The 26,328-nt window shown below is 46.9% G+C and overlaps 4 protein-coding genes across 9 annotated transcripts; 3 read left to right on the forward strand and 1 right to left on the reverse strand.

Moving 5' to 3' along the window:
- The first annotated feature begins 1,515 nt into the window (after positions 1-1,515).
- LOC120692609 (pheophytinase, chloroplastic-like) lies at positions 1,516-5,387 on the forward strand. 4 transcript variants are annotated; one of them, XM_039975978.1, is made up of 9 exons: positions 1,516-1,915; positions 2,029-2,121; positions 2,478-2,686; positions 3,262-3,406; positions 3,492-3,564; positions 4,309-4,455; positions 4,534-4,659; positions 4,773-4,928; positions 5,047-5,387. In XM_039975978.1, exons 1-8 carry the CDS (start codon positions 1,638-1,640, stop codon positions 4,830-4,832), a joined length of 1,131 nt encoding a protein of 376 aa, XP_039831912.1. In that variant the 5' UTR covers positions 1,516-1,637; the 3' UTR covers positions 4,833-4,928; positions 5,047-5,387. The 4 variants fall into 4 exon arrangements, with proteins under 4 accessions (XP_039831912.1, XP_039831922.1, XP_039831933.1 ...); XM_039975988.1 differs by having other exon boundaries at positions 5,138-5,387; XM_039976005.1 differs by having other exon boundaries at positions 1,612-1,904.
- Positions 5,388-6,233: 846 nt separating this feature from the next.
- Positions 6,234-9,869, forward strand: LOC120692584. The gene is made up of 2 exons (XM_039975943.1): positions 6,234-7,121; positions 7,998-9,869. Exons 1-2 carry the CDS (start codon positions 7,010-7,012, stop codon positions 9,536-9,538), a joined length of 1,653 nt encoding a protein of 550 aa, XP_039831877.1. The 5' UTR covers positions 6,234-7,009; the 3' UTR covers positions 9,539-9,869.
- A 4,631-nt stretch (positions 9,870-14,500) lies between these two features.
- Positions 14,501-15,624, reverse strand: LOC120692631 (alpha-amylase/trypsin inhibitor). The gene has a single exon (XM_039976014.1). The coding sequence runs from the start codon at positions 15,421-15,423 to the stop codon at positions 14,728-14,730; it is 696 nt and encodes a 231-aa protein (XP_039831948.1). The 5' UTR covers positions 15,424-15,624; the 3' UTR covers positions 14,501-14,727.
- Positions 15,625-18,212: 2,588 nt separating this feature from the next.
- LOC120692591 (probable homogentisate phytyltransferase 2, chloroplastic) lies at positions 18,213-24,735 on the forward strand. Of its 3 annotated transcripts, XM_039975955.1 has the most exons (11): positions 18,213-18,537; positions 19,866-19,987; positions 20,104-20,250; positions 20,390-20,615; positions 21,402-21,475; positions 21,648-21,740; positions 22,256-22,373; positions 23,156-23,218; positions 23,448-23,480; positions 23,981-24,064; positions 24,153-24,735. In XM_039975955.1, the coding sequence occupies exons 1-10, from the start codon at positions 18,337-18,339 to the stop codon at positions 24,053-24,055; spliced, it is 1,152 nt and encodes a 383-aa protein (XP_039831889.1). In that variant the 5' UTR covers positions 18,213-18,336; the 3' UTR covers positions 24,056-24,064; positions 24,153-24,735. The 3 variants fall into 3 exon arrangements, with proteins under 3 accessions (XP_039831889.1, XP_039831895.1, XP_039831904.1); XM_039975961.1 differs by lacking the exon at positions 21,648-21,740 and having other exon boundaries at positions 18,221-18,537; XM_039975970.1 differs by lacking the exons at positions 22,256-22,373; positions 23,156-23,218; positions 23,448-23,480; positions 23,981-24,064; positions 24,153-24,735 and adding an exon at positions 21,816-22,237 and having other exon boundaries at positions 18,221-18,537.
- The last annotated feature ends 1,593 nt before the right edge of the window (positions 24,736-26,328 follow it).

The following is a 26,328-nucleotide window of genomic DNA, read 5'->3' on the forward strand; positions in this document are numbered from 1 at the left end:
ACTGCTGCCGGCCTATCGCCAGATCACCCATGTCGTGGTTCACAACGGCTCCACCACGGCGTTCTGGGAAGACAAATGGACCGGGAACGCCCCTCTGTGCTCGACCTTCCCCGTGCTATACAGCCATGTGCTGCGCCACGGCGCAAACGTCTGTGATGTCGCAGCCACGGGACTGGATCACTTCCTCACCACTCGACTAAGTATCCAGGCTCGCTCCGAGCTTGCTTCGGTCCAACGCATGCTGGACTCCTGGAAGCCAGATCCCGGCGTCGACGGGCGCCACAGCGCACTGGAGGACGCCGGTCACTGGTTGATCACCAGCAAAATCTACAAGCTCGCGACCTCCTCTACCGATGCATGCGTCTACTACAACTTCGCCTGGAAAAATTATGCCCCCCCCCCGAAGGTGAAGTTTTTTGCTTGGCTACTTGTCCAGGAGCGCATCCAGTGCAAGAGCAATCTACTAAAGAAGAACGTCGTTGACTCTGACATGTGCGAGCTCTGCACTCTATCCCCGGAAACTACAACCCACCTGATTTCAGGCTGCCCCTTTGCTCAAAGCTTTTGGCGTCACATCGACTGGGAGCCGTCCCTCATCCCCCCGGCATCTGAACTCTGAAAGATACAGGCTCAAGCTGGTGCCCCCCCCCCCCCCCCCCCCCCAAGACCCTTCACACGATGATCCTCCTCTGCTGCTGGGAACTCTGGCTACACCGCCATGATGTGGTCTTCTGTCACCGTGTGCCATGCCTCGGCCGCCTGCTCTCCTCCTGCCGTGAAGCCTCTGAACTTTGGCGAGGCTGTTTGCCTGACCAATACCGCAACGAGGTCGACTACTGGAGTGCTCTCTTTGCCATGTAATACACTACCCTCACCTTGTGCTGGTTCTACCCCCTGCAGCCATGTGCTGCTAATGTAATCGTCCTTGTAATCATAGAACGATGTACTTCCATCACCGATCACCCGGCATCTATGGAATTAATTCAGGTGGGGACTAATCGTCCCCCGGTGTTTCCCTAAAAAAAAATCTAATTATCTAATAGATGTTGATACATCTTACATTATCGCGATCCGTCTGCGGCCAGCATTGGTGCATCCTCTTCGATTGTTTTCTGTTTCTCCGAGGGGAGATGATCTGGCTGGTGCCTGTAGTCTGTTGCTTTTCCTCCCTTTATCTTCATGTGGCTGAAAGTTTGTTACAACTTGTTATGGCTAGTCCAACTCTAACAACTTGCTCGAGTATCGCTAATTTGACTAGTGCAATTTTAAGGCGAGTCGACATACAATACAATACAATTGAACATTTTCAGCTTCAGAACAGCGAGCAGAACTGCAAAAGAATACTGTAGACTGATTTTTGTTTTTTTGAGAGGAGAATGCTGTAGACTGATTTTTTTTTTTTGAGAGGAGAATGCTGTAGACTGATGAGGAGCGCCAACCAAGGCCCAAGGCCAGGCCCATTATGGTCTTTTTCCTAGTCGCCGGCCAACTACTGCGCCCTCTCGTCTCTCCTCCTGCCGTCTCGTTTCGCCCACGTGGCGAAACGCCCGACACCAACCGACGAGGAGCTCGGCACTCCACACAGGCAGTGACACCAACACCACCCGACCACCGTGCGCGCGGCGCGGCGCGGCGGCATGGCGAGCGCGGCCGCTCCCAGTCCCCTCCCCGTGGCCACCCTCTCCGCGCCCCGCGCGGTCGCCGCCGCGGCTCCCCACGCGCTGGGGTTCCCGAGGCGTCTCAAGCCCTCCACGGGAGTCGCGCCGCGCTGCAGCCTGCGCGTCGTGGCCTCCAGTTCGAAGGTGGACCCGGTCGAGGAGAGAGCTCCCGTCGCGCCGCTTGCGGGCTTTCCTGTTCCGGCCGGTGCGTCCCCGCCGGGCCCGTCGCTGGAGCCTCAGCCCCAAGTAAGCACCGGGTAGGCACCGTCGCGCCTGACGTGACGTCTCCGTTCCGATTAAGGTTTATTGTCACCGAAATTGCGAGCTATGTTGGTTACCGTCGACTGCTACTTCCCCGCTCTGCATGCAGCACATGGAAATGGAGGGGCTACAACATTCGCTACCAGCAGGCCGGGACGTCGGGCCCGGCATTGGTTCTGATTCATGGGTTTGGGGCAAACAGGTGCGCGTCATATTGCAAATTGCGCAGTTCGTAAGCGCAAATGTTTACTATCACTTGGTACATTTTTCAGTAGATAACTGCTAAGGTAAGCAACAACATAGAGTTGGGCTGCTGTTCATTTAGTTGGTGCTTGAGAACTTTACTCATCTGATGATCCAGCTTTAAGAGAAGAAAATTTTACCTATTACTCCATTTTTTTTATCCTGGTTATTTTGCTTGAAAGTTAGGTTTGTTCCCAATTTCCAAATGAGACTAAAATATTGCTAGGCCTTTAGTAACGACAAAGGTGCCTATCTGAAAGTAAATAGCTAGCTTTGCTTAGCAGTGATGTAAATATTCCTCTCTTTTTTTTTCAGTGATCATTGGCGGAAAAATGTTCCTGTTCTTGCCATGGCAAATAGGGTTTATGCAATAGATCTAATTGGTTATGGCTATTCTGATAAGCCTAATCCGCGTGAGCTTGGAGAGAACTTTTATACTTTTGAGACATGGGGAGAGCAGCTGAATACGTTTTGTGCTGAAGTGGTAAAGAGTGAAGCTTTCTTCATATGTAATTCAATTGGAGGTATGTTGGATGCTTACATGATTTGACAACAGCTAGTCTAATTACTGCTTCTGCATAGTTGTGCTGTTACTCCTAAATTTAACTATTTTTAAACACAAGGGAATTATAATTATTTTTAAACACAAGGAAATTATGTCACACCTAATGATGGTTAGTTTTATGTATTCCATCCCCTTATCTTTTGGATTTCAAAAGGTTACTAATAGCATCCTATTGTTAGATTAGGATCATTATAAGGACTCCCCATGATGAGATTCAGATTTTTTTTGTCAGAATTTCTAGCATGTTTCCCCTTTTATTGCACCTGTACTCTAATCATCTTTAATTGTATATCTGGTGGACCATACTGATGTAGCAGTCTTAGCAGAATGACACTGGTTACTTGGTAGAAAACTAGAACCTGTTGAAAGGCATATTTCCAATAATGAAATTCTGGATACCCCATCTTGGCATTCTTATTTTAGTTATTACTTAAATGAGTCAATTCCTGATTCTGATTAATTAAACTGAATCTTGATTGTTTCATATATCATTGGAGTATATTAAACCTTTGGGTTGTGTTTGTTATCCTGTAGGGGTTGTTGGTCTGCAGGCAGCCGTTATGGAACCTCAGAAATGTAAGGGAATTGTTTTATTGGATATTTCACTAAGAATGCTTCATATCAAGAAGCAGCCGTGGTTTGGAAAGCCTTTCATCAAATCTTTCCAAAGTCTCCTAAGGTAACATGTATTTTGTACTCCATTACGGTATCTTGGTACTCGCTAGTTGCTTGTTAGTTGTTATAATACCTTTACTGGTTTCTAGGAACACTATTGTTGGGAAGCTATTTTTTAATGCTGTCGCTACACCAGAATCTGTGAAAAATATACTTTGCCAGGTATTTTTCCTTTGTAGCCTCTGATCTCATAAAAATATATTCAAAGGATAAATATAAATTTATGGCACATAATATTTAGGTGAGAAGTTCTGAAATTTCCTATGAAATTATGACTACTACATTCAATCTAATGCTGAGGACAAAAATACTTGCATGAAAAGAAAAAACTAATTGTGTTGTGAAACACTCCACTAGTACATTGGGTCCAATGGCTCGGGCTTGTAAGCCTAAACATGTAGTTATGAGTCAGACTTTTTCCATGTATTAGTTTAACCCTTACTTACAGGTGTATGGGTTTTATGCACAAGCCAAGGCTCTCACAGACAATAACAGTAAACTAGATGTTTTGAAGAGGTATCTTATCTTAATATCCTCTGAGGCTGTGAGAGGTTTACATACTCATTTCTCATATGTAATAGCAGAAACAGACAAAAAAAACAATGTTTTGATAGGATAAAATCGATGCCTCGGCTACTATCTGAGATAACTGAAAGTCGTTTTGACAATTTGCTGCTCAATGTTTTCTTTGACGATAGATGTGCTCTGCAGAAAGGCTTAAGATCCGTGTGCTGAAGAGAAATTCAACTGAAGAACTCTGTCAATTTCTTTTTTCCTCACTGAAGCCCATATATCATTTTGTTTTATTGTCCTTAAAAGTATAGAATGCGATTTATTTTTTGCCTACTTAATGAAAAGTAGTTATACCTTTTATGTTTTTTCTGGTTTTGACGAAATTTTCTGCAGTGCTATCATGACACATCTGCAGTGACAGATGAGCTAGTTCAGATTATTCTACAGCCAGGGCTTGATCCAGGCGCAGTGGATGTATTCCTTGAGTTCATCTGCTACTCTGGAGGACCTCTACCTGAAGAGTTGCTTCCATTGATGAAGGTTAGATGCTCTTAGTTGTGTGATTAGTTGTTTGTTTTGATTTAGAAATTATATACGGTTTTCTTTTGTTTGTTGCAGTGTCCAGTTTTGGTAGCATGGGGGGAGAAGGACCCATGGGAGCCTGTGGAGCTTGGAAGAGCCTATGCATCTTTTGATACAGTTGAAGATTTTGTTGTCTTGCCAGATGTTGGACACTGCCCTCAGGTCCTTTTTGTAACAGTTGAATTTAGTTGGCTATTATCTATCGCAATCTGCCTATTGTTTTGCAAGTTTAATTCCAGTGGCTCTTGTTTTATTTGCTTGTATTTACCTTGCAGGATGAAGCACCTGAACTTCTAAACCCACTTGTCCAATCATTTGTTGAGCGTCATAGTTAGCACATGGGTGAACCTGCTCTTCTATGTTTCCTGGGAAGGGAACGCGTGGTTATGTTATTTTGGGATAATAAATGGGCCCTTCTGTTGTAGGCCATGGTAAGTGTTCCCACTTCCGAATTACCAGCATGGTCATATGTTTGTCTGAAACTGACGACAAAAAAAGGTTGTTACTCCCTATTTTCTGGGGACTAAGTTTTGTTCTTGTGCTTTGCAGTACTTGCATCTTAGTGCCGTTGGCAAACATCATTTGGCAAATTATTATTCAAGTATAGGAAATCACAAGGAAATATCTGATTTTGTTACAGCAATAGGAAGAACATGTCTCCTCCGAGCAGAGAGGTTAGTACCAGCAGGCAGCAGCACAGACACAATGGTTCTATTCTAGTTGAAGTTATAGTGAAAGTGAACGCAAGTTCCTACATGTATGTGTATATATTACAGCAAAAAAAAAAGTTCCTGCATGATTTGTATAGACATAACATTTATGTTGACACTTGACTTGAAGTATCTCTTTCGGCAATAAAGAGGAAAAAGAAATGAAAATTTGGATGTTCCTGTTTTTGACACTATATGATACTGCATTTTCATGAATTTCACTTTAATATGTTAACTGCTACCGTAGAGACTTCACTTATGAGTTATGATACTTTTGGCGCTTGTGGAAATCCAATTCTGAATTTTGCATGGTAGTGGCGTTAATAATATTAAAATGCATCAAACCCCTGTTCTTTAATTCCGTATGTCTATGCACTTCCCTTCGTCACCGATAGTCTATACTGCAATATCTGTAGTAAGTACAGACCCCGTGAAATTCCTACATTCACATGTAAAAAATTTAAAAATTCTGTCCATCTCATAGCTGCTTCTGCAATAGCGTGTATCGGTTGATTGGACAGATCAGCTGTACTACCTAATTTCTTCAGAGTCTCCATGCAACAGGGCAATATTTGCTTATCTGAATGATTACACAAGAAATGGTCCACCGATTATACATGTACATGAAAACAAAAAAATTGCTAGTCGCCCCTTGTCCACGTGACCGCGTCTGAAACGTGACCTGGAGCGCTCCAAGACACCAAAGTCGATGTGACTTCCAGCAGCTCAGAAAAATGGATATTCCCCTTGCACAATTGCATATTCTGTGCAAGTTCACCGTTCCAATTCCGGCGAAACGATACAGCTCTCATCCTATGGATCTGAACTCTGAAAGCTGCGTACGATTCTCGTTCTACGACTCTGAAAACTTGCGTAGTCCCACAGGAGGATAAGGACCGAGCCATTCAAGTTGCAACTTGCAAGACACTTGCCAATAATCTTTGCTGCTCTGCACCATCAGCTCATCACTGGAATCTTTCAACTCCTCCCTGTATTTGGTCAGCCATCTCGTGTTATTCGTGTGAAACTTACAGTACTCTGAACATCTCATCAAACAAGCAAGCAAACAAATCCACAGGCTGGCCCTTCCTTCGACGAAGCGACGGCCTCGTCATCACTCATCAGTCTCATCACAGCCAAAACAATCTGTCCTCCCCCATAACAAATTTGGGAAACATGTGCGAAACCATGCGACGACGCTGCCACAACCAACGAACGGGCCTGTCCATGCCGGCCGCTGTCTCTCTAACTAACACACGACCACCGCCACCCAAGTCCTAGCCGACACGGAACGCTAAGCGAGCAGGGGCACCACGCGCGCGCGCGTGTGGATTAGAGAATAGAGATAGACCCATGTCGTCAAGAACATAAGGGTAGTGTGTGTATATGGACGAGCCGTGTGAAGCGGAGGAGGATGCATTAAAGGGCGCGAGCAGTGGAGTTGTCGCCAAACAAGCCACTGCGGCCACGGCGGCGAGCGCTGCGAGCGAGCTCGAGGTTTCTTGCAAGCAACCGCCGGTTCCTTGCGGCGGCCGGCTGCCGCAAGGGGTGGCCGGCAAGCCAACCCCAGGCCTCGGTGCGGGAGCTGCTTGGCCGGGCAGGCCCCCGCTGCGTATATAGCAGACAAGTGTCGCCGAAGGATCCAATAGACATTGTCACTTGTCCGGAGGGGATCGGTTTGAGACAGCGAGCTGCCTCCTGCTTCGGTTCTGAACTTCCTGCGTGGCTCCGAGCGAGCTCCCTGGGACGCGTCTGGGAGCTTGCCTTCTTCTTCTTCTCCGGTCGGCGAACTCGCCGGGGTTATGCGAAGGAGAAGGTCGTGCTTGTCTTGCCTGCCCATGGGAACGGAGGCGCTGCCCATTGAGAGGCAATTCGTTCCTCCGGCCGTGCTACCCTCGTGGCCGGCCTCAGCAGGTACGTACGTTCAAGCTAATTGACTACTTAATTTATAATACTTCTTGCGCTGATGTTTTGATTTCTGAGAAATTCGGTGCGTGAATATAATGGTACTTAAATTCCTTATAAATTTGAGTTTAGTACTAGTACTACAGTAGCAATTGAAATTTGTCCTGCTGGTAGACAGCAAAAAACACACGTCAAATGTTATCTTTAAGCTTTGGGTAGCGGTAGCTTGCCTGCAATCACGTCAAAGAATTGAACATGCTTTGCTAAACCCATTAGCTAGCATAGATTCTTAAGTTGATCAGATGAGGGCAAGGATAAGTTCAGGCTCAAGCTCAAGCCACTGAAGCCCGCTTGATTTTGACGTTCTGTCATGTCAATGTTGCTTTGACGTTATGTTTATCTCGATCTATTCAGAGTAGCAAATAAAGCTGAAGAAGCTTTTCTGCTCTAGTGGTTATAAATGTTTTTTCAAAGTTTCCTCAAGCATAATTCAGCAATCCTTTATTACAGCAATTTTTACACCCTGGAAATTTATTTTTATCTCCAAATTAAAATTACCTAAATCTGACCATTTAGTTATCTTGAGTGCATGATGTGAAATTCTAGTAAAAAAAGTATTGCGATTTTATTGCTGCATGCATAGCAGAACAAATTTGATCGAACGAAAATCATCTAAAAGCTTGGTTAAAAATGTATAAATTCGTTCAAAATGATTATTGAAATTTCAAAAGGAACAACAATAATTTCAGTCAGCTGTAAATTGGACACTAGCATGCATGCAAATATATTGACCATCACACCGATCGATCTGAAACTTAGCTTAGCTTGTCTTCTCTGAATCATTCTTGTGTGGCTCACCAGTGGAACTGCTATTTCTGTTTTCAGATGGAGGATTTGCAAAGGGCAGCATAGACCTTGGAGGCCTAGAAGTGCTCCAAATCACCACGTTCGACAAGGTGTGGTCCACCACGCAAGGCGGCCAGGACGGCGACGGCGCCACCTTCTTCAAGCCCTCGCCGGTCCCGGGCGGCTTCTCCGTGCTCGGCCACTACGCGCAGCCCAACAACCGCCCTCTCTTCGGCCACGTGCTCGTCGCTCGGGACACGTCCGGCACGGGAGCTCTCCTTGCCGCGCCCGTAGACTACAAACTCGTCTGGTCCAGCCCGGACGGCGCCGGCCATTTCTGGCTCCCGACGGCGCCAGACGGTTACAAGGCGGCCGGCGCGCTTGTCACGGCCACGTCCGACAAACCTTCGCTCGACGAGGTCCGGTGCGTCCGCGCCGACTTCGCCGACGCGTGCGAGACCGAGGAGTCGGTGCTGAGCAGCGACAAGGACGGCTTTAGCACCGCCACTCTGAGGCCGGCTGTCCGTGCCATCGACGCCCGTGGCGTGCACGCCGGCACATTCCTCGCCCAGAGCAGCGCGACGCCGGGCGGCGCCTCGACGCTGGCGTGCCTGAAGAACAACAGCGCGCGTTACACATCCTCCATGCCTGACCTGGCCCAGCTGAACTCCCTCCTCGCGGCCTACGCGCCGCACGTGTACCTGCACCCGAACGAGCCTTACTTGCCTTCGTCGGTGACGTGGTTCTTCGAGAACGGCGCGCTGCTGTACCAGAAGGGCAGCCAGACCCCGACGCCGGTGGCCGCCGACGGGTCGAACCTCCCGCAAGGCGGCGGCAACGACGGCGGGTACTGGCTGGACCTGCCGGTGGACAGCAAGCAGAGGGAGATGGTCAAGAAGGGCGACCTCGCCGGCGCGAAGGTGTACGTGCAGGCGAAGCCGATGCTGGGCGGGACGGTGACCGACCTCGCCGTGTGGATCTTCTACCCGTTCAACGGGCCGGCGCGCGCCAAGGTGGGCCTCCTCACGATCCCGCTTGGCGAGATTGGCGAGCACGTCGGCGACTGGGAGCACGTGACGCTGCGGGTGAGCAACTTCTCCGGCGAGCTCCTCCGGATGTACTTCTCGCAGCACAGCGCGGGCACGTGGGTGGAGGCGTCGCAGCTGGAGTACCTCGGCGGGGACGACGGCGGGAACAGGCCGGTGGCGTACGCGTCGCTGCACGGGCACGCGCTGTACCCGAAGGCGGGGCTGGTGCTGCAGGGCGACGCGAGGCTGGGCGTGGGGATCCGGAACGACACAGCCAGGGGGAGCAGGCTGGACGCCGGCGGCGGCGGGCGGTGCGAGGTGGTGTCGGCGGAGTACCTCGGCGTGGCGGAGCCGGCGTGGCTCGGGTTCGAGCGTGAGTGGGGGCCGAGGGAGGAGTACGACATCGGGCGCGAGATCAACCGCGTGGCGAGGATCCTGCCGCGGTCGGTGAGGGAGCGGCTGGCCAAGCTGGTGGAGAAGGTGCTCGTCGGCGATGGGCCGACGGGGCCCAAGATGCACGGCAACTGGAGAAACGACGAGAGGGAGGCCTGACGGCTGATGAGGCCTTGCGTGGCCGATCAGACGCTTGCCGATCGATGCAGTACTCGCGTGTCGTGTATGGTATTTGCTAGCGATCGAAAGGCTGTTCGACACGTCCGTTTGTAGCGTGGAACGCAAAAGATTTACTTCACGTGAGCCCGCAATCTGGATCATTGCGATGCTTGCTAGCTGGACCGGAATACATGACTTGTTTGGTACAACACTTGCTCCAGGATTTAGTTAGGTCGAATCAACGGTTTGTAAAGTAAACTAAAAAGGTTGCAGTATTCCGATTCAAATTTGTGGAAAAGAGAGAAGTGTGTACAGTTTCATCTTCGAAGAAGCAACAAATTTTCATGTGAACGAAGCATCCTGAAAAATTGCAGGGGCTCTATGAGCTCTGTCTAGACCAAAGAAGAAACCATAGAAGTTCGAGGAAATTCAAACACCTCCGTTGTAACAGCACAACACAACTCGTGGCTCAGGATGTAGATTTTCTCGGGCCAACCCAATGACCCAGTATCCAAAATAAAAATTTCGGTATAAATACCCATTAAACTGATCCAAAAATATTTGGTGTCAATTAGTGCCAAACCTCTTGGGTCATTTGGGTAACCTGACTTGTGATATCCTATATCGATCTCCTGGCTCGCAACGTGTCGCCGCCTTCACCGTCGGCCTTGCGCTGCTCCGTGGCCGCTTACACCGGGTTCGGCTGGTGCACCAGTCTCCAGCCCTATAGTATTTTTTTCTCACATCGCTCCAACACTAGCCTCCAGCCATTAGTCAGGTAACAGTGTTTTTCTCTCACACCACTCTAGCTCCAGCCTGCCGAACGCAGTGGTGTGCGCTTAGCTGCAGGGTATCACTGACCTCACCCCTCCGACCTCCGCAGACCGCGAATTTTTTTATTAGTTTAATCCTTTTTAATTTAATATTTTAATAATAGCCCATACAGATCTAAATTTCCAAAAACTAGCCGTTTTGGTCGCGCCAAATGTCATGGCGCGGCTCCCTGAAGGGTCACGCCACATGCTTCGACGCGACCAAACTGCCACGCTGGTACACGCGTGCCAGCGGTCCTGACGTGGCAAGGCTGAGTCGCGCCAAATGTTTTGGCGCGACTCAGTCGCGCCATGTGCCGTGGCGCGACTCAGTCTAATACAGATCCACCCGGCCAGCCTCCTCTTCCTTCTCCTCCCATTCTTTTTTCCTCCACTCCTCACTCGACCTGACCTCCATGGCGCCGCCACTCCCCCTCCCCCTCTAGATCCACTCCATCCTCCACCCGATTCGAAGGGGAAACAAAGGGAAATTGATCCTTGAAGGTAACTCCTCCATTCTAACCGATTGGTTTTCCTCTATTTCGTGGATTTTTTAGGGTTTGAGTTGGTTAGGGTTTAGATAGGGTTTGACCCGAGCGCGCCCCTTCCACCGGGGCCGTGCGCTGGCGCGCCGCGGCGGCAAACCCATCGCGCCTCGGCTCGCTGGCATCTCGCCCCGTCATCCGCAAGCACGTCTGCAAAGCGCAGCTATTTCCGCGCAGGTACGCACTGCTCCCTCCTCTCTGTATCTTTGCCCTCTCCGTCCCTTTGCCCTTAATTTCGCTTCAGTCCGTTTGTGACATTTTCAATTCCTTTGCAGGCAATTTTGTCATTTTGCTCTCCTTATTTCTGCAAAACAAACCAAATGATAATAAGTGAACACGAACCCAAAGTATAGACAATGTTTTTATAAACAAAGATGCATATAGACAATCGCAGCAGCACCAATTAGGACATTGTTTTTTCTTTTCTTTGGACAAACTTGCAACTAGCATCCAAATACCTAGCAAACTTCTTGCGTGGCTAACGAAATTCAAAGCACAAACTACCAGCAGCCAAATGTCCGGAACCACAACTTGTTACAAAAATTTGTTTGCCCCTCCTTGCCTCCCAAATCCTACATAGACCCTCAGAAGCTAGGGAGTTTGATGACCTCTTCCTTGGTTGTTACATAAAAAAATTGATAAAACTTATAACATTAGTCATAGAAGGAACCATAATACTTATGTTAGGGATATACCTGCTTCACGAACACTGCTAGGGAAATACCGCTCTACCCTCTTCTGGAAATATTTTACGATGAGCGGCACCGTGGCAATATACATGAGGAGCGTACGGAGGTAAACTTGTAATTGATTTTTTTTTTTGTATTCGATCACTTATTCAATTTTAGTTGATTATAAAGTTGAATGATATGTTTGTAGGTTTTGAAGCCTCTACGTTCCCGCCTTCACAAGCTTCTCATGTGGGACGATAGGTACGCACCGTACCTCAAACGGCTGGATTCGTCCCTTTGGCGTGGTTGGTCAAGGAGGGGCTCCCCAAGATGGATAATGCAGCTTTGATAGCACTTGTGGACCGGTGGAGGCCTGACACACATATTCCACCTTCCCGTCGGTGAGATGACAGTGACACTTCAAGATGTGACCATGCTATTTGGGCTTCGTATAGATGGCAGAGCCGTGATGGTACCATCTCTCCAGCTGGATTGAGGGATACTTGTAATGGAGTTTGTTGTAATGTGCTATAACTATCTGGCTCCCTTGTTGGTACTAATTGTGGTTTACCTATTTCTTTATTTTTTTTGTTGTATTACCTCTTGTATTCAATTTTACTGTTAAAATTGCCGTCCCTAAGTGATTGCATGCAAGTCTGACAGAGAATATATTGTTGTAAATTTTTGTCCACCTTGAAATATTTAAAACAACCTTCTTACAACTTATTTTGCTTGGTCAAGGTAATTATCAGATACAGCAAGGAGTCACGCCATTTATATTGGCATGACAAGTTGGCAAAGATTTGCCTGGGCTAAATCTGGATGGAATGGCGCGACTCATTGAAGAGTCATGCCAAGACGCTCGGCGCGACTCATTGGGGAGTCGCGCCACACCGTGGCGCCGACCAGATCTGGCCTAGGCTAATTATGTGCCAAGTAGTCACGTCAAAAGAAATGGCGTGACTCTAAGATGAGTCGCGCTTTGGCCGTCGGCGCAAGCCAATTATGTGCCAACTGATCACGCCAAGGGAAATGACGCGACTCCTTGCAAGACAAGATACTTGATTGGCCACCACAAGATTGTCGATATCACATTACAAGATAGTTGATAGGACATCCCAACATATTTGATAGCACATTATAATATACTTGATTGCGAAAAGTGTCATCCATTACACGTCTAATAATATTAGTACCAATACATGACCACAAAGTGCACATTAAGAGTCCACTACAAGTAGTTAAAGATTACAATAGTCCACAACACAGTAATTCATGCGGAAAAAATTCAAATTACAACAGTTCATGATAGATACACAAGGTCCATGTGCAGACGCTCTCTTCGCCTAGTCGAAATTGCTATCGTAAAGGAATTGAAAATGTCACATGGAATTGAAAATGTCACAGACGAAATTAAGGGCAAAGGGACGGAGAGGGCAAGATACAGAGAGGAGGTAGCAGTGCGTACCTGCGCGGAAATAGCTGCGCTTGCAGGCGTGCTTGCGGATCTTGCCGGAGGAGCGAGCTGTAGAACGGAGGCGACAGCACGGTAACAGGGGACTGCAACGGGGAATCTGGGACGACGGGGGCGAGATGCCAACGAGCCGAGGCGGCGCGCCAGCGCACGGCCCCGGTGGGAGGGGCGCGCTCGGGTCAAACCCTACCTAAACCGTAATCAATTCAAACTCTAAAAAATTCACGAAATGAAGAAAAACAATCGGTTAGAATGAAGGAGTTACCTTCAAGGATCGGTTTCCCTTCGTTTCCCATTCGAATCGGGTGGAGGATGGAGTGGATCTAGAGGGAGAGGGGGAGTGGTGGCGCCATAGAGGTCAGGTCGAGTGGGGAGTGGAGGAAAAAAGAATGGGAGGAGGAGGAAGATAAGGCTGGCTGGGTGAACCTGTATAAGGCTGAGTCGCGTCACGGCGCATGGCGCGACTCAGTCGCGCCAAAGCATGTGGCGCGACTCAGCCTTGCCACGTCAGAACCGCTGGCACGCGTGTGCCAGCGTGACAGTTTGGTCGCGCCGAAGCATGTGGCGTGACCTTTCAGGGAGTTGCGTCACGAGATTTGGCGCGACTAAGAGAGTTAGTTTTTAGAAATTTAGATCTGTATGGACTATTATTAAAATATTAAATTAAAAAGAATTAAAATTAAAAAAAATCGCAGACCGCGTGACGGATCCGAAGCTAGAGCCGTATCGCCGACATCACCAAGTCTCCCAGCGCAACAAGACAACACCCTTCCTCCAAGGCTGACAGATGCCTAGACGCGCTCCTCTCTCTCTCTCTGGTACTGATGATCACCTGGAAGCAGCGTTCATCTACTATGCGGAACGGCTGCAGTGTTCGTTGGAAGCAGTAACAACTATGCATTTTGGTGTAATTATCAGGGTACACTGGTGACACTAGTTTAAAAGTTGTTTTGGGTCAAGCCAATCCAAAATCCAAATATAATTAAGTGGGTAGGGTGGATTAGTTTTTGAGTCAACCAATAACAACCACTTGCATCCTGACTGGTGGCTGTTGGACCGAAATTGGCCCAGCGCGCGTGTAGGACCTCGTATCTATGATGCGCCTATCGAGGACTCCAAACGCCTGCGATCGTTTGGCCCAGTACAGCAGAGACTGAAAGTACGTGATCAGTTCGCCCAGAACACCCTGGCTCGCAGGAGGGCCGCCGCCGCACCGCCCAGCGCCCAGACCTGTTCTTCGCTGGTGGTGCCGCCTACCATGCCATGTTGTGTTCTTGGGGTCTTGCCCGTGCCTCGTGCGTCAATTCCACGGCCGAGCAACTTCTGATCGGCCCCTGTCCACAAGGACGGCGCATCTTGCGCGGGGCGCCGGAATAAGCTTCGTCGGAGGCCAGAACGGCCGAACGGGCGCAGCAGTTCCATAAAAGTATGAGGTGTTGAAAAATGGGGAAAACACCACATATGGAAATCAACTTTATTAGTAAGGACCGTTGTTTAAATTAAGCAAAGGTTCTGAATGACTTTATTATGGTGATATAGAAATCACACGTCCTTATTGATTAGCTTCTCCAGTTGAGGACACTGGATTCTACAAGCCCGGGGCTGTGTCGGCTGCTGCACAAGCCGGCCAGTTCTTATTTCTTCGTGCTAGTAGTATGCAGTCCTGTCGCCATCTTCAGGGCCTTATTTAGGGGCAGAAGACGACCTTGTAGTTTGTTCCGGCGGGGCATGTGAAGGTGCTGGTGGCGTCGTCCTTGGGGTAGCTGTACGCGTCCGGGCACTGCCCCTTGAAGTACCTCGAGTAGTTGGTCGGCCCGCAGCTGCCTGCCGCCGAGCCGACGCAGCAGTACTCGTCCTTCTTGAACACCGGGCACGCGTTGTTGCACGCCCCGTCCTGCCGCAGCTCCGCGGGGCACCGCGCGTTCACGTCCGCCAAGCACCGGGGGCCCCGGCCGCACCCGGACCCGCCGTCGGGGAGGAAGCTCATGGGCACGTTGAAGCCGTCGATGAGGGAGATGTCGAAGAAGTCGAGGTTGTTGAACTGCTTCAGCGCGAACTCCGCCAGCGTGTTGGGCGCGCGCCCGTACCCCGTGCAGCGCAGCACCCCGCCGCAGTCCCCCGTGCGGCAGCTCCCGCGCCCGGCCGCGTCGAACTGGCACCCCGTGCGCGCCCAGATGCGCGCCGCCGTCGTGCCGGCGGGCACGCTGATGCGCCACGTCTCGCCGCGGTTCAGCTGGCGCCCGCCGCCCACCGGCACGGAGGCCGCCCACACCGTGAAGGGGCACTGGTTCACCACGGTGAACACCGCGGCCTCGCCGCCAGCGGCGAGGAGGGCGAGCGTCGCGACGGCGGCGGCGCAGCGGATCATAGCGGAGGGCGCCATTGAGAAACCGAGAGATGCAGCGGCCAAGGACGCCTAAGTGTGGGTATGAGAGATTGCTTAGTAGACACGAGGAGATGGACTGGGGGGTTTTATAGTGGACGGATCGGATGAACTGCTGGATGGATTGGGATGCGGAAAAGATGAAGTGGATCGGAAATCTGGAAGATGTCATATGGGTCGTCGTTCACGTCCGTGCATGATGAACTGAATTGATGGTGGCTGGAAAACTTTGAACGTTTCCATGGAAATTCTCGGGAAGATTGACTACGAGCTGAATAGCGGAGATTGTTTGACGTTGACGCCCACACAAACGGGTAGTGGCGCCACGCGCGCATGAGCTAGTGCCGAGAGCTCATACGTGGTTCTTGTTCTTGATGTACTCCGCGATAACCGGGTTAATTGGCCGTCAACGTCGTCGGCGCCTCGTCGTCACATTTTGGCATACTTCTCTGGTCCAGCATTTGAACCTCACATTCGAGTCTAACGAAACAACTGAGATAAATGTAATTAGGGTCTGTTCAGGGCCGTACCGGCAAATTCGAGGGCCCTGTGCGAAAAATGGACTGGACCCTAGTGGCTTGTGCAGGATTGCGAATACCAAGCGATAGCAGCCGGCAAGTGTGATAAGCGCGATGTGCTGTGTGAAAGTACAAATGTTAGAAGTCACACGTGTGACTGGCAGTTAAATCATCACAAAAGGTCTAATAACTATTTTTTGTTCCGGAATAATTTCTTTTATTGCTGGAACAATTGTTATTGTTTGAGCAACAAAAAAATTTCCAAAAAAAGTTTGTTTTAGCAACAAAGCATTGAGGGGCCTGGTTTATTAGGCCGATTTTATGTTCAAAATATGGAATCCTGGAGAGGTTGTGGTGCTGTGATAGGTCCACTCGAGATTACACACCTGACCCCGAGTAGCAGCCATGTAAAAGGAAGTGATAAGTGATACGCCTACAATGATTTATCTTTTAGGAGCAATTTGGGTCATATTTTGCTACAAATTGGATCAATAATTAACTAAATTAAAGTATTTACATGACTATATCTAATGTATATCTAATATTTTGGGGGTCCTTCAAATTTGGGGGCCCTGTGCGGTCGCACGGCCCGCACGTGCTTAGATACGGGCCTGGGTCTGTTTGGATCTAAGTTTTATGTAAGTTAGCACTATCCTTTAATTAGGAGCCGAGATGCATGCATGCCTTGAGAGTCCTTTAATATTTGCTAGGTGCATGCATGCTGCATGCATGTCCCTTTCTCCACTTGCTTGGTATCAGAGTATGGTTAATAACGTTGCCGGCTGCCGGCTGCAAGATGGCCAATTCATTATGCAAAATGGCCAGCTCATTATACAAATTAGCTGTTGTGGTGGACCCCGCCATTTTGAGTGCTCTCTATGGACATGAACCAATCAGAGCCAAGAGAACAGTGGGGTAGTTGCATGTCAGAGCATTTCGTCCGCTTTTGCTGGCGCTCCGCAAACAGCCTGCTTCCCTCTCTCTTTTTTCTCTCTCTCATGTTAGATTTCACCCGCACTTTCCCCTTATAATACTTGCTTTTTAACATACATGTGTGGGAAGAGTCCACACCTCCTTGGGTCCCGTGTCCAAATAGTTAAGAGGGAGGGAACCAGCTGCCTAGACTGGTGTGGTTAGAAGTCATTTAATGTCGCATGTTACCTTGCCTTCAGATCAAAGGCAGCTCACCAGCATCTCGGGGTCCTCTCATGGTGCCATCCTCGGGATGGCGGGCTGCACCCCGAGATCCTCCGAACTCTTGGGTCAGGAAAATTAGGTGGGTTCTTTTCACAGGCCACTCCTTTCGTGTGCTGTAATGATAAAACGTCTTTATAAATTGTCTGCACGGGGGACCCGTTCTTTGTACGCTGACAACTAGGCTCCGTATGTGAAATTGAATTGAGACCCAATTTCAGATCCACATGGAAATGGAAAATGAGATCTAATTCAATTATTGATTAATAGTTGGATTATTAAATTAGAAATAAAAAAGAACAACTGAAGGTAAAATTTGATCGTGTATTCCAAGATAAATCTGACCGAATGAGTACGCCCCCTCCGGGTAAATGTAGCGGGTGTTATAGTATTAAATACGTGTAGACCACTGGATTTGTGGGGTGAAAATTGAAATTAAATGATTTATTCCTTCCTACGTTTGTTGTGATCAACTATGGATTCAAGTAACTAAAATGAGATGAATCAAATTAAATTCCTCGATCCTAGTTTAGTTTTGTAACCAAATATGCATAAATACAGAGGTATGCAGTGGGACATTCTGTGCTTAGTTCTTGGTTACTCTTTTAACCTGGCCTTGTTTGGTTCTCATTCCATCATCCTAGCACACGATTTCCGAGAAAAGAATCTCACATGAATGGAATACTAAATGAAGTCTATTTGCTAAATTTTTTTTAGAGATGGGTGTAACTTTTTGCGACGAATCTAATGACGATAATTAATTGATGATTGACTACAATGATGCTACAGTACCATCCTCTAATTACGCGATCAAAGGTCTTATTAGATTCTTCAGGGTTCCTAGCGCAGGGGTTCTGAAGTTGGTTTTGAAAACTGACTTAATTTAATACCTCTAATTAGAGGTCAAAGTTGAAACAATTTCTAGCATAGCACAAACCAAACAGAGCCCTATTTTATGGTCCATTTCAAACCTGATTAATTTAGTTTGATGGGTTTTAAGTTGATCCAATATCATAGGAAAAACTACTATGCACTGATGCCATTTTGGCCTTCGTCAGCAGCACCGCACAGCAGCCAGCAGCCATAGGATAACACACGCACGGCTCCCATCACCCACCTCACTCTCCCTGCCTGCCTTGGCATCACCAATGGCGACGGGTGGCTGAAAAAAACAGAGTGGAAGCTCCCCAAACCTCCCCGCATGGCCCCCCTCGCCTCCCCTCCTCTCCCATCCCGCGCCCCTGCCTTCCTCGCCGCCCTCGCCATCCGCAGCGGGCGGCCTCCACAACTGCTCAGCCCGTCGCGGTCCCCACTCCTCTCCTCCGGCCCCGCAGGCTGCTTCCTCCGCGCCCCTCTCGCGCCCTGTACCACCGCCCGCGAACGCCGCCGCGACGCCGTGCGGGTAAGGCTGCCGATTCCCGTCTCTAGCTCAATGCAATGTCTCTCCTGCTGCGGCGCTCGTGATTTGTGCTGCTGCGCTTGCGCCAATCGAGTGTGTGAAGTGAGATCGTGTAGATACGAATTAGAGATGGACGCACGGGCTCATGATGGCTCAGCGACATTACAGGTTATACATACCACTGATATGATACCAGTGTTAGTGCGTCACACCAGTACGTTCAGGAATAATGCTGCTGTTTCCTCTAGGTCAGACGACTAGAAACTGCTGTACCTGTAACAAGCATACATCATGAATTAACTCTGGTCAGCTACATCTATTCCACGATTTTGTTAAGGCACATTGGGGCTTGGAGGAGCATCTGATAGAGCTTTCATTTCTGAATGTATGGTGAGGAAATTTAGGAGTATGCTTGAGTGTGTTTTGTCTGCTTGAAGTGTTTTGTGGCCTTGTGAATAAATTGATCCTGCCTGGTAGGAGTGACTTCCTAAATTTCTCCTTAACATTTTTTTTAGATTGGAAGCTTGGACACTGCAAACATGGATGCGAATCAATTTGTTTAGTTACTTGGAGAGTGCAAATACGGATGCGTCTCAACTCTCAACTGGTTCAGTCAGCCATAGGTGGAGGACAGGAAAAAAAAATGCTAGTTAGCCATACTTCGAGTTAGGGGTGCAAATTTTGAACTAAGGGTTGGAGGTGCACCTAAGGATCACCCATTTGCACCCCTACTTCGAGTCATGTAGAAGTTCATGTTAGTCAGCCATACTTTAGAAATTCCTAGTTTGTATATGTTAGTTCATTATTTTTCTAATAATTTCCTCAGCATTCTGATCAGTACTTTGTCTGCACTACTGAAACTGTGCTAAACTGTTACTAAATGGTGAAGCTAAGGCTTTTTAGTAAGTACCTAGTCCAATTTGGAGTCGTGTATTGAGCTCTTAGGCTAGTTGGGGGACCATCACAAGTATAATGGATACGATTGCACTTGCACCTGTATTGTGTTACTTAAAGACAGTTTCATAAGAAATATGAGAGAATGGTTGCAAGCTGAGCGTAGCTCGGTTGGTGCGGCTCCCAGGTGCGGAGTGCACCTGCCCGGGCTCGAACCCGGGTGCTTGCACGCTGGGGCGCGACCCCTCTGCGGCGCGTCCTAGGCCACCATGGTGGCACCGGTGGGCCCCTCTATTGGCCTTACCTAGTGAAAAAAATGAGAGAATGGGATCACTATTATTATTACTCAGGGGTCGGGGCATCACTATTATCTTGGCAATTATGTGCGTCTTGTTGTATAGTATTGCCATATTGATCTCACCTGGTCCCTTACACAGACATTTTCCCAAGCTGATGCTGCTGGACAAACACCTTTATCAAAGACTCTGTCAGACCTCAAGGATTCCTGCTGGAGATTTCTGAGGCCACACACAATTCGAGGAACTGCTTTGGGATCCATGTATTTATTTACTGTTCTCATTACTATCTTTTGTTGCTTTAGTGTTGGATTATGTTGGTAATTATGTTGTGATTTTTCCTTTGGTAATTTATAATTGGGTTGATGACTTGATGCAGAGCTTTGGTTGCTAGAGCCTTGATAGAGAATTCCCACCTGATAAATTGGTGGTTGTTATTCAAAGCATTCTATGGACTTGTAGCGTTAATATGTGGCAATGGTTACATAGTTGGGATCAATCAGATCTACGATGTTGCTATTGACAAGTATGTACAATCATTCCATGACTTGGATTATTTTTAGTACCTAAACTTCAGGTGCTATTACGAATTATGATTGATAGTGAAATATTTCCAACAGTTGTTATTGTGTATCTCACATTTCTGATTTTGTGCTATTGAACAGGGTAAATAAGCCATATCTGCCCATTGCTGCCGGTGATCTCTCAGTTGAGTCAGCATGGTTGCTGGTGATATTATTCGCAATTGCAGGCTTTTCAATTGTAGTGTCAAACTTTGGACCTTTCATTACCTCTCTATACTGCCTTGGCTTATTTCTTGGCACTATATATTCTGTTCCTCCATTCAGACTGAAGAAATATCCGGTTGCTGCTTTTCTTATCATCGCAACGGTACTTGGCGCCCTCCTCACTCTGTATTTACTTTCCTAGCACCGACTGATTCCTTTTTTGTTTTGGTCATTCTTACCACAATTTGTATTGAAGTGCTGTTGGTTACATTATGTGCTTAGTGAAACAAAACTCAATGCAAAAAAAGGGAAGTATCTCAGAAATTACTATATTCTCCTATAATAGTTGCTTACAACAGAATATCTGACTCTATTGATTCAAGGCTTGTGTGGCTTACAAAATTGTTAGATATGTCAGTGTATCTTGCAACATAACTATGCTTCTTATTCTACATCCTTAAGAAGATGGTAGTGGCATCAAATCCATTTGTCAAGTGTTAACCAAGCATGAGTTGGAGCTAACAGTACTAAGATCTAATAGTCATGGCATGCTTGTGCATGCTAATTTTGTTTTCGTGATATTGAAGCTCCTTGTAGAAAGGAATGATTAGTTGAGAACTCAAATTTCTAGGAAATGTATTTGTTGGAAGAAGAGAAATAATAGCATGACTAGCAACTCACCTGTACCAGTCTTGCAATGCCTTTAAAAAGGTACCTGACAAGACTTTCTGAAAAACTTTTGATCTATTTATTTGCTGGAAGTTTGACTTACCGAGGTAATTCCATTCTTTACAAATTACAATTCACACATGATACTGCCTGAACTTCTTAATTTCTCTCGGTTTACCCTGCATGATCTTGTTTCCTACATTTCATGTTTATACAAACACTTCGTAGATATGCATATATTTTTGGCAAGAGAATCCCACATTTCTAGATTTTTTATCAGGTTCGGGGTTTTCTTCTCAACTTTGGTGTGTACTATGCTACTAGGGCTGCACTAGGTCTTACATTCCAATGGAGGTAAATAGTCACTGGAAATTTCTGTGGAACTATTCTTGCATTCAGCATTATATGTAGACATTCCATGCATCTTACTTAATAGAAGTGGTTAAGGTTCTGTTGCTTCTCATTGCAGAGGAACATTTAGAGACGACATGATGTCTAATGCCATATGATATTTTTCTAAACGCAGCTCTCCTGTTGCTTTCATTACATGCTTCGTGACACTATTTGCTTTGGTCATTGCTATAACCAAAGATCTCCCTGATGTTGAAGGGGATCGCAAGTGAGTTTCTAATTTTACATTGTCCTATAGTTGTGTCCGCACTTTTTCTAATTTTACATTGATTTCGGGTATCAGTGGTAGCGGTTGGAGCCAATTCTCTTTGTCTAGGTGTACTTGTTTTAAAGAACATGCATCGAGGGTCATTACAATGTTCATACTAATGCCTGAAATCAATTGGTCAAACCATCAACACCTAGTTATCAAGATGAAGTTGTAAAGCAGACAATGATATTTTGAACCTGTGAGGTTTGTGTTACACTTCTCGAAGTTATGCCACCTGGCCTGAGCCAGGATGGTCAGGCTGGCACAAGGATTTTAACCTGGGAGAATGTCTAAAATAGGCAAGCATGTATACGATATGGAAAGATTTCACAAGAATAAAGAACACTGTATGTGATCAGGAATTTGAAGCTAACCTTTGACTTCCAATTAAGGTTGATTAACAGCAAGCCTTTGAAAAGAAATATCAATGGTTGAATTGCTGACATTCTACTTATAATGTTTTCCCCTGTCAGGTATCAGATATCAACTTTGGCAACAAAACTTGGTGTCAGAAATATTGCTTTCCTTGGGTCTGGTCTATTGGTAGCAAATTACATTGCTGCTATTGCTGTAGCTTTTCTCATGCCTCAGGTTATCTTACTGCTACGTTTGACCTCCCTTGTAGCTTGTTTTCTCCTTCTGGTTAAAGAGACACAAACCCAACAAGTGTTGTACATAATGTACATTTTACTATAATCATTTCCAATACCTTGTTTTTGCGTATCTCTAATCCAACTCCAGTAAATGCTTAGATGGTAGAAACACAAATAAGGACAATTATACTACTACCTTACTGCTACCTGCAGTATTAGTATATACTACACTTCCATACATAGTGTTACAATTTGGAAAATGCAAAACCACTTGTAAATGTAGGTATATGCACTATCTTAGCCTCCAAGAGCATCAAGATTTATTTAAGGGTATTGCAAGGATTAGCAAACAGGATTTTGTTTGAATATCAAAAGTTATAATCAATCTTGAGGCATGTTTGATGATGATGATTGCATGGTGTAGTCATGTACCTGCATGTAAATTTTGAAAGATGTGCACCTTTTCTTCCTCTACTTCACGCAACATGTTCAATCAATATGGCCTCTCCCTTTCTGTCAATTCTCACACTTTATATAATTCCACATATTTTTTTATCATTTATATTTATGCTATAAAATGCATTCATTTCATACTCTTAGTGATGATTTGTCACTGTAATTTTCTGTAACTTTTGTTCAATATTCAGACTCTTATATTTCTGAAGTGTATCAACATGAAGGATTGCTGTTCTTTCCATTTGATTTTTCAGAACAGTATGTATGGTTCAATATAGATGGTATTACCTGGCTCCTTTTGCACTAATATTTTCTAATTTGCAGGCCTTCAGGCGCTCTGTCATGGTCCCTGTGCATGTTATCCTTGCAGCTGGTTTAATTTTCCAGGTAAACATGTTTGGTATTATGAATGATTGGTCCTGCAGCTTATATATGTTCTTACTATTTCTTCTTAATTCAGACATATGCAGTTCTCCTGCGTGTTTGAGAGAAAATGTTCTTAATTTCTCGATGCAAACCTACGTGTTTAGTGAATTGAACTAATCAGTATTGTTACCTTGCTTCTGTGGCATGTATGTTCTAGTTCTGACTTGTTTGTTCTTTACCATGATTTCAGACATGGGTTCTGGAGCAAGCTAAGTACACTAAGGTGAAGCTTTCAAGTTACACTTTTCACAGTTGAGGTGTATAGTTATACTATTAAGAAAAGAAAGGGTTCAGTAATTGAAATTGCTAGCAAAAGCTTATTGCATGTGACCCTGCGTGTATTTTTGCTGCGAAAAGTAGTTACCATTTTTATTTTTAATGCACTCTAATCTACTTTAATTCTTCTTGGGAGGAAACATGGGCCTTTCAGAGCCTTAGATATGGAAATGTGTCTAAGTAAAAATCTTTCATGTTTTGATGCAGCATGTGTCCATGAATTATCTATGTTATTGCTTTTGGATGAGATGGCACAATAGATGTTATAATCATTTTTTTTACTTGTATCCTGTGTTTGTTTAACCGTTTTCTTCTTGGAAGAGAACTTGCAAAAATAATTGTGTTATCTGATGGGGGCAAAAGCTTATGATAAAATGATTTTTTTTTTGTTTGGTGACCACATGTGCCTCATTTATGATATAAAGTTTGCCTTCATCTGTTTTGCAGGATGCTATTTCGCAGTACTACCGGTTCGTTTGGAATCTCTTCTATGCTGAATATATCTTCTTCCCGTTGATATAGAGCCTAGAGGTAACCTTTTCTTGAGGAATTTTATTAGCATTTTACCCTACTTTTAAATTTTATTTACTTGTGAGATTTATTTCATAAAAATTCTTAGATCTGGTAGTTCAGAGTGGGCTACAGCTTAATGATGGGAGCAAATCAAAAAGGGAGGAGTCGATAAAGTGCAGGGGCGATCATAGTCGGCAGATGCCTCTTTTGTGCATATAATATAAAGCGTACTTGTTGTGCATATGTTGTACGGAAACAAAATGCGGTGATGTTTCAAGGATCCTGGAGTTGTAGGAGCTTCGGATGCTTTTGTAATGCTGAGGGTGAGGGCTTTGTTGGAGCTGCTGTAGCTGGCTTCGGCACAAATTCAGCAGTGCCCCGTTCTGTAGGGTCTTGTCCGGGAGGTTTGAGCTCAGGTCTCGCATCGATGGAAACTCAAGTTCTGGCCCCAAAGGGTGGTGGTGGTGGTGCTCGTTTCTTGTCATTCGAGGTTAGTATGCGAGACATATTGACGGCGTGCCCTCTCAGTGAGTCACGAATACTGAATACAGACCACGGACTACTAGCATCCCCTTGGCTTATACTGTAGATGTATTTCTTGAGCTTCAGCTGTACCTGTTGTATAGTAGAAACCACCGTCTTTTCAACCGTTCTGGAAGGGCAGAAACTTCCTCCATGTGTATTTTTCAGCATCATGTCAACTACTAGCTTCGTGTCATACTATAGCAATGCAGCAAAGAGCCAGGGAGGCAAGGAGCTACAGGAATCGGCCGCACGCACGATGCTCGCGCCGGGCCCTCCGCCGTCGGTCACAACGTGCGACGAGGCGGTTGTTGGAGCAGAAGTGGTGGCGGGTAGGGACTAGGGAGGAAGGCGCGCATGGCGAGGTGCCGGCAAACGGGCGAAGGCACGGTCACGGTCACTTTTCGGGCACGCAGGGTTGCGGGTCCGCCGAGCCGGTCCCGGCTCGCGTGAGACAACGCATGGTCGCGTGCGGCCCGGCGACGTGGACGGCGGAGCCGGGCTGTTCCCAGCGCGGGAGGTAGCCTCCCGGCTCCGCTGCCGCTGTCCCCGGACTCGGGCTCCCGGAACCGCCCTCACCGGCCGCACCAAACACACAGCTACCGCCATCCGCCAACCTGTACGCCCCCGCGCGGCCGCGCCCACGTCGCGGTGGCGGCGGCGTCCGGTAGATCTGCGGGCAGGATCTACACGCAGCAGAGCGCACGTGCCACGCACGACCACTTCACACAGTCAGTCACAGCTTATGAAGACGTCAAAGGTCAACGTTGCGGCCTCGGTAGCAGCGATTTCTCAAGCCGCTGTGAAGAGAATCGTACTCCATTTGAAGAAAAAAAAACATAAGCCCGCACGGTCAGTACCAGTCGCGATGCTCCGAAAGGACACAAGAGATGAAGAGAATCGTAAACCCTGCTGTGTAGGGAAGATTCTTTGCGTTGCAGAGATCGTAAATCCGGCTGCGTACACTGTGTACTATTTGCAAAAAAGAAAAAGGTCATAAAATTTTTATGTTGAAAGAAAATTAAAAAGAGCACAACGTTTTATTGCAGTTCTGAAATATTCAGTCAAAAGATGCTGCAAGCCCGCAGCCTGCAGAGGGGGTAGTTTTGGAGGACGAAATGGCCCGTCCGCGAGCGAAAAGCGGAGTCCTGAAGAAAAGAGAGCCCCGCGTGTGATTGGCACGGCGAACGCTGCCTCTGCATCGTGCCCGTGCCCTTTTCTTTCCTGCGACTTGCTGTCCGGCGACCTTTTCATTTCAAAAGGGGCGGGGGAGGTGAAAGTAAAAAACATGGGCGAAACAATTTGAATTCGCATGTTCCCACGGCGTGAAAAATGCAACAAGTCTCTATAGTATTATATTACATGTTTTGCACACACACACACGGATTTCTTCGGTTTCTCGTTCCATGGTACTGAAATGTTTTTCGCGAAAATGGATTTGTGAAGTTCAGATAGCAGCAGGGTCTGTCTGACAGCAATTTGCAAATTCAGAATGCTCATGCTTCTCAGCAGTAGTACCCGGCACAAATCTGTAGGTTTGCAGGCTCGGCACTTCAGAGTTCAGAGTGGATCTTTCCATCGCAAATAAAAAAATAAGGGAAAAAAAGAAAGGAACGATTGGATCTTTGTATGAACACGGACATGTCCCATGTGTCCGACGACACTTGTATGATCCAAACGATAGTTTAATCGAACCATACTTCCGGAATTTTCATTTGCACATGCTTCGAAAGGTGTTGCCACTTGCTAGTCTGATTATT

This window comes from Panicum virgatum, chromosome 2K (genome assembly GCF_016808335.1).
Source record: "Panicum virgatum strain AP13 chromosome 2K, P.virgatum_v5, whole genome shotgun sequence".
Taxonomy (NCBI): Eukaryota; Viridiplantae; Streptophyta; class Magnoliopsida; order Poales; family Poaceae; genus Panicum; species Panicum virgatum.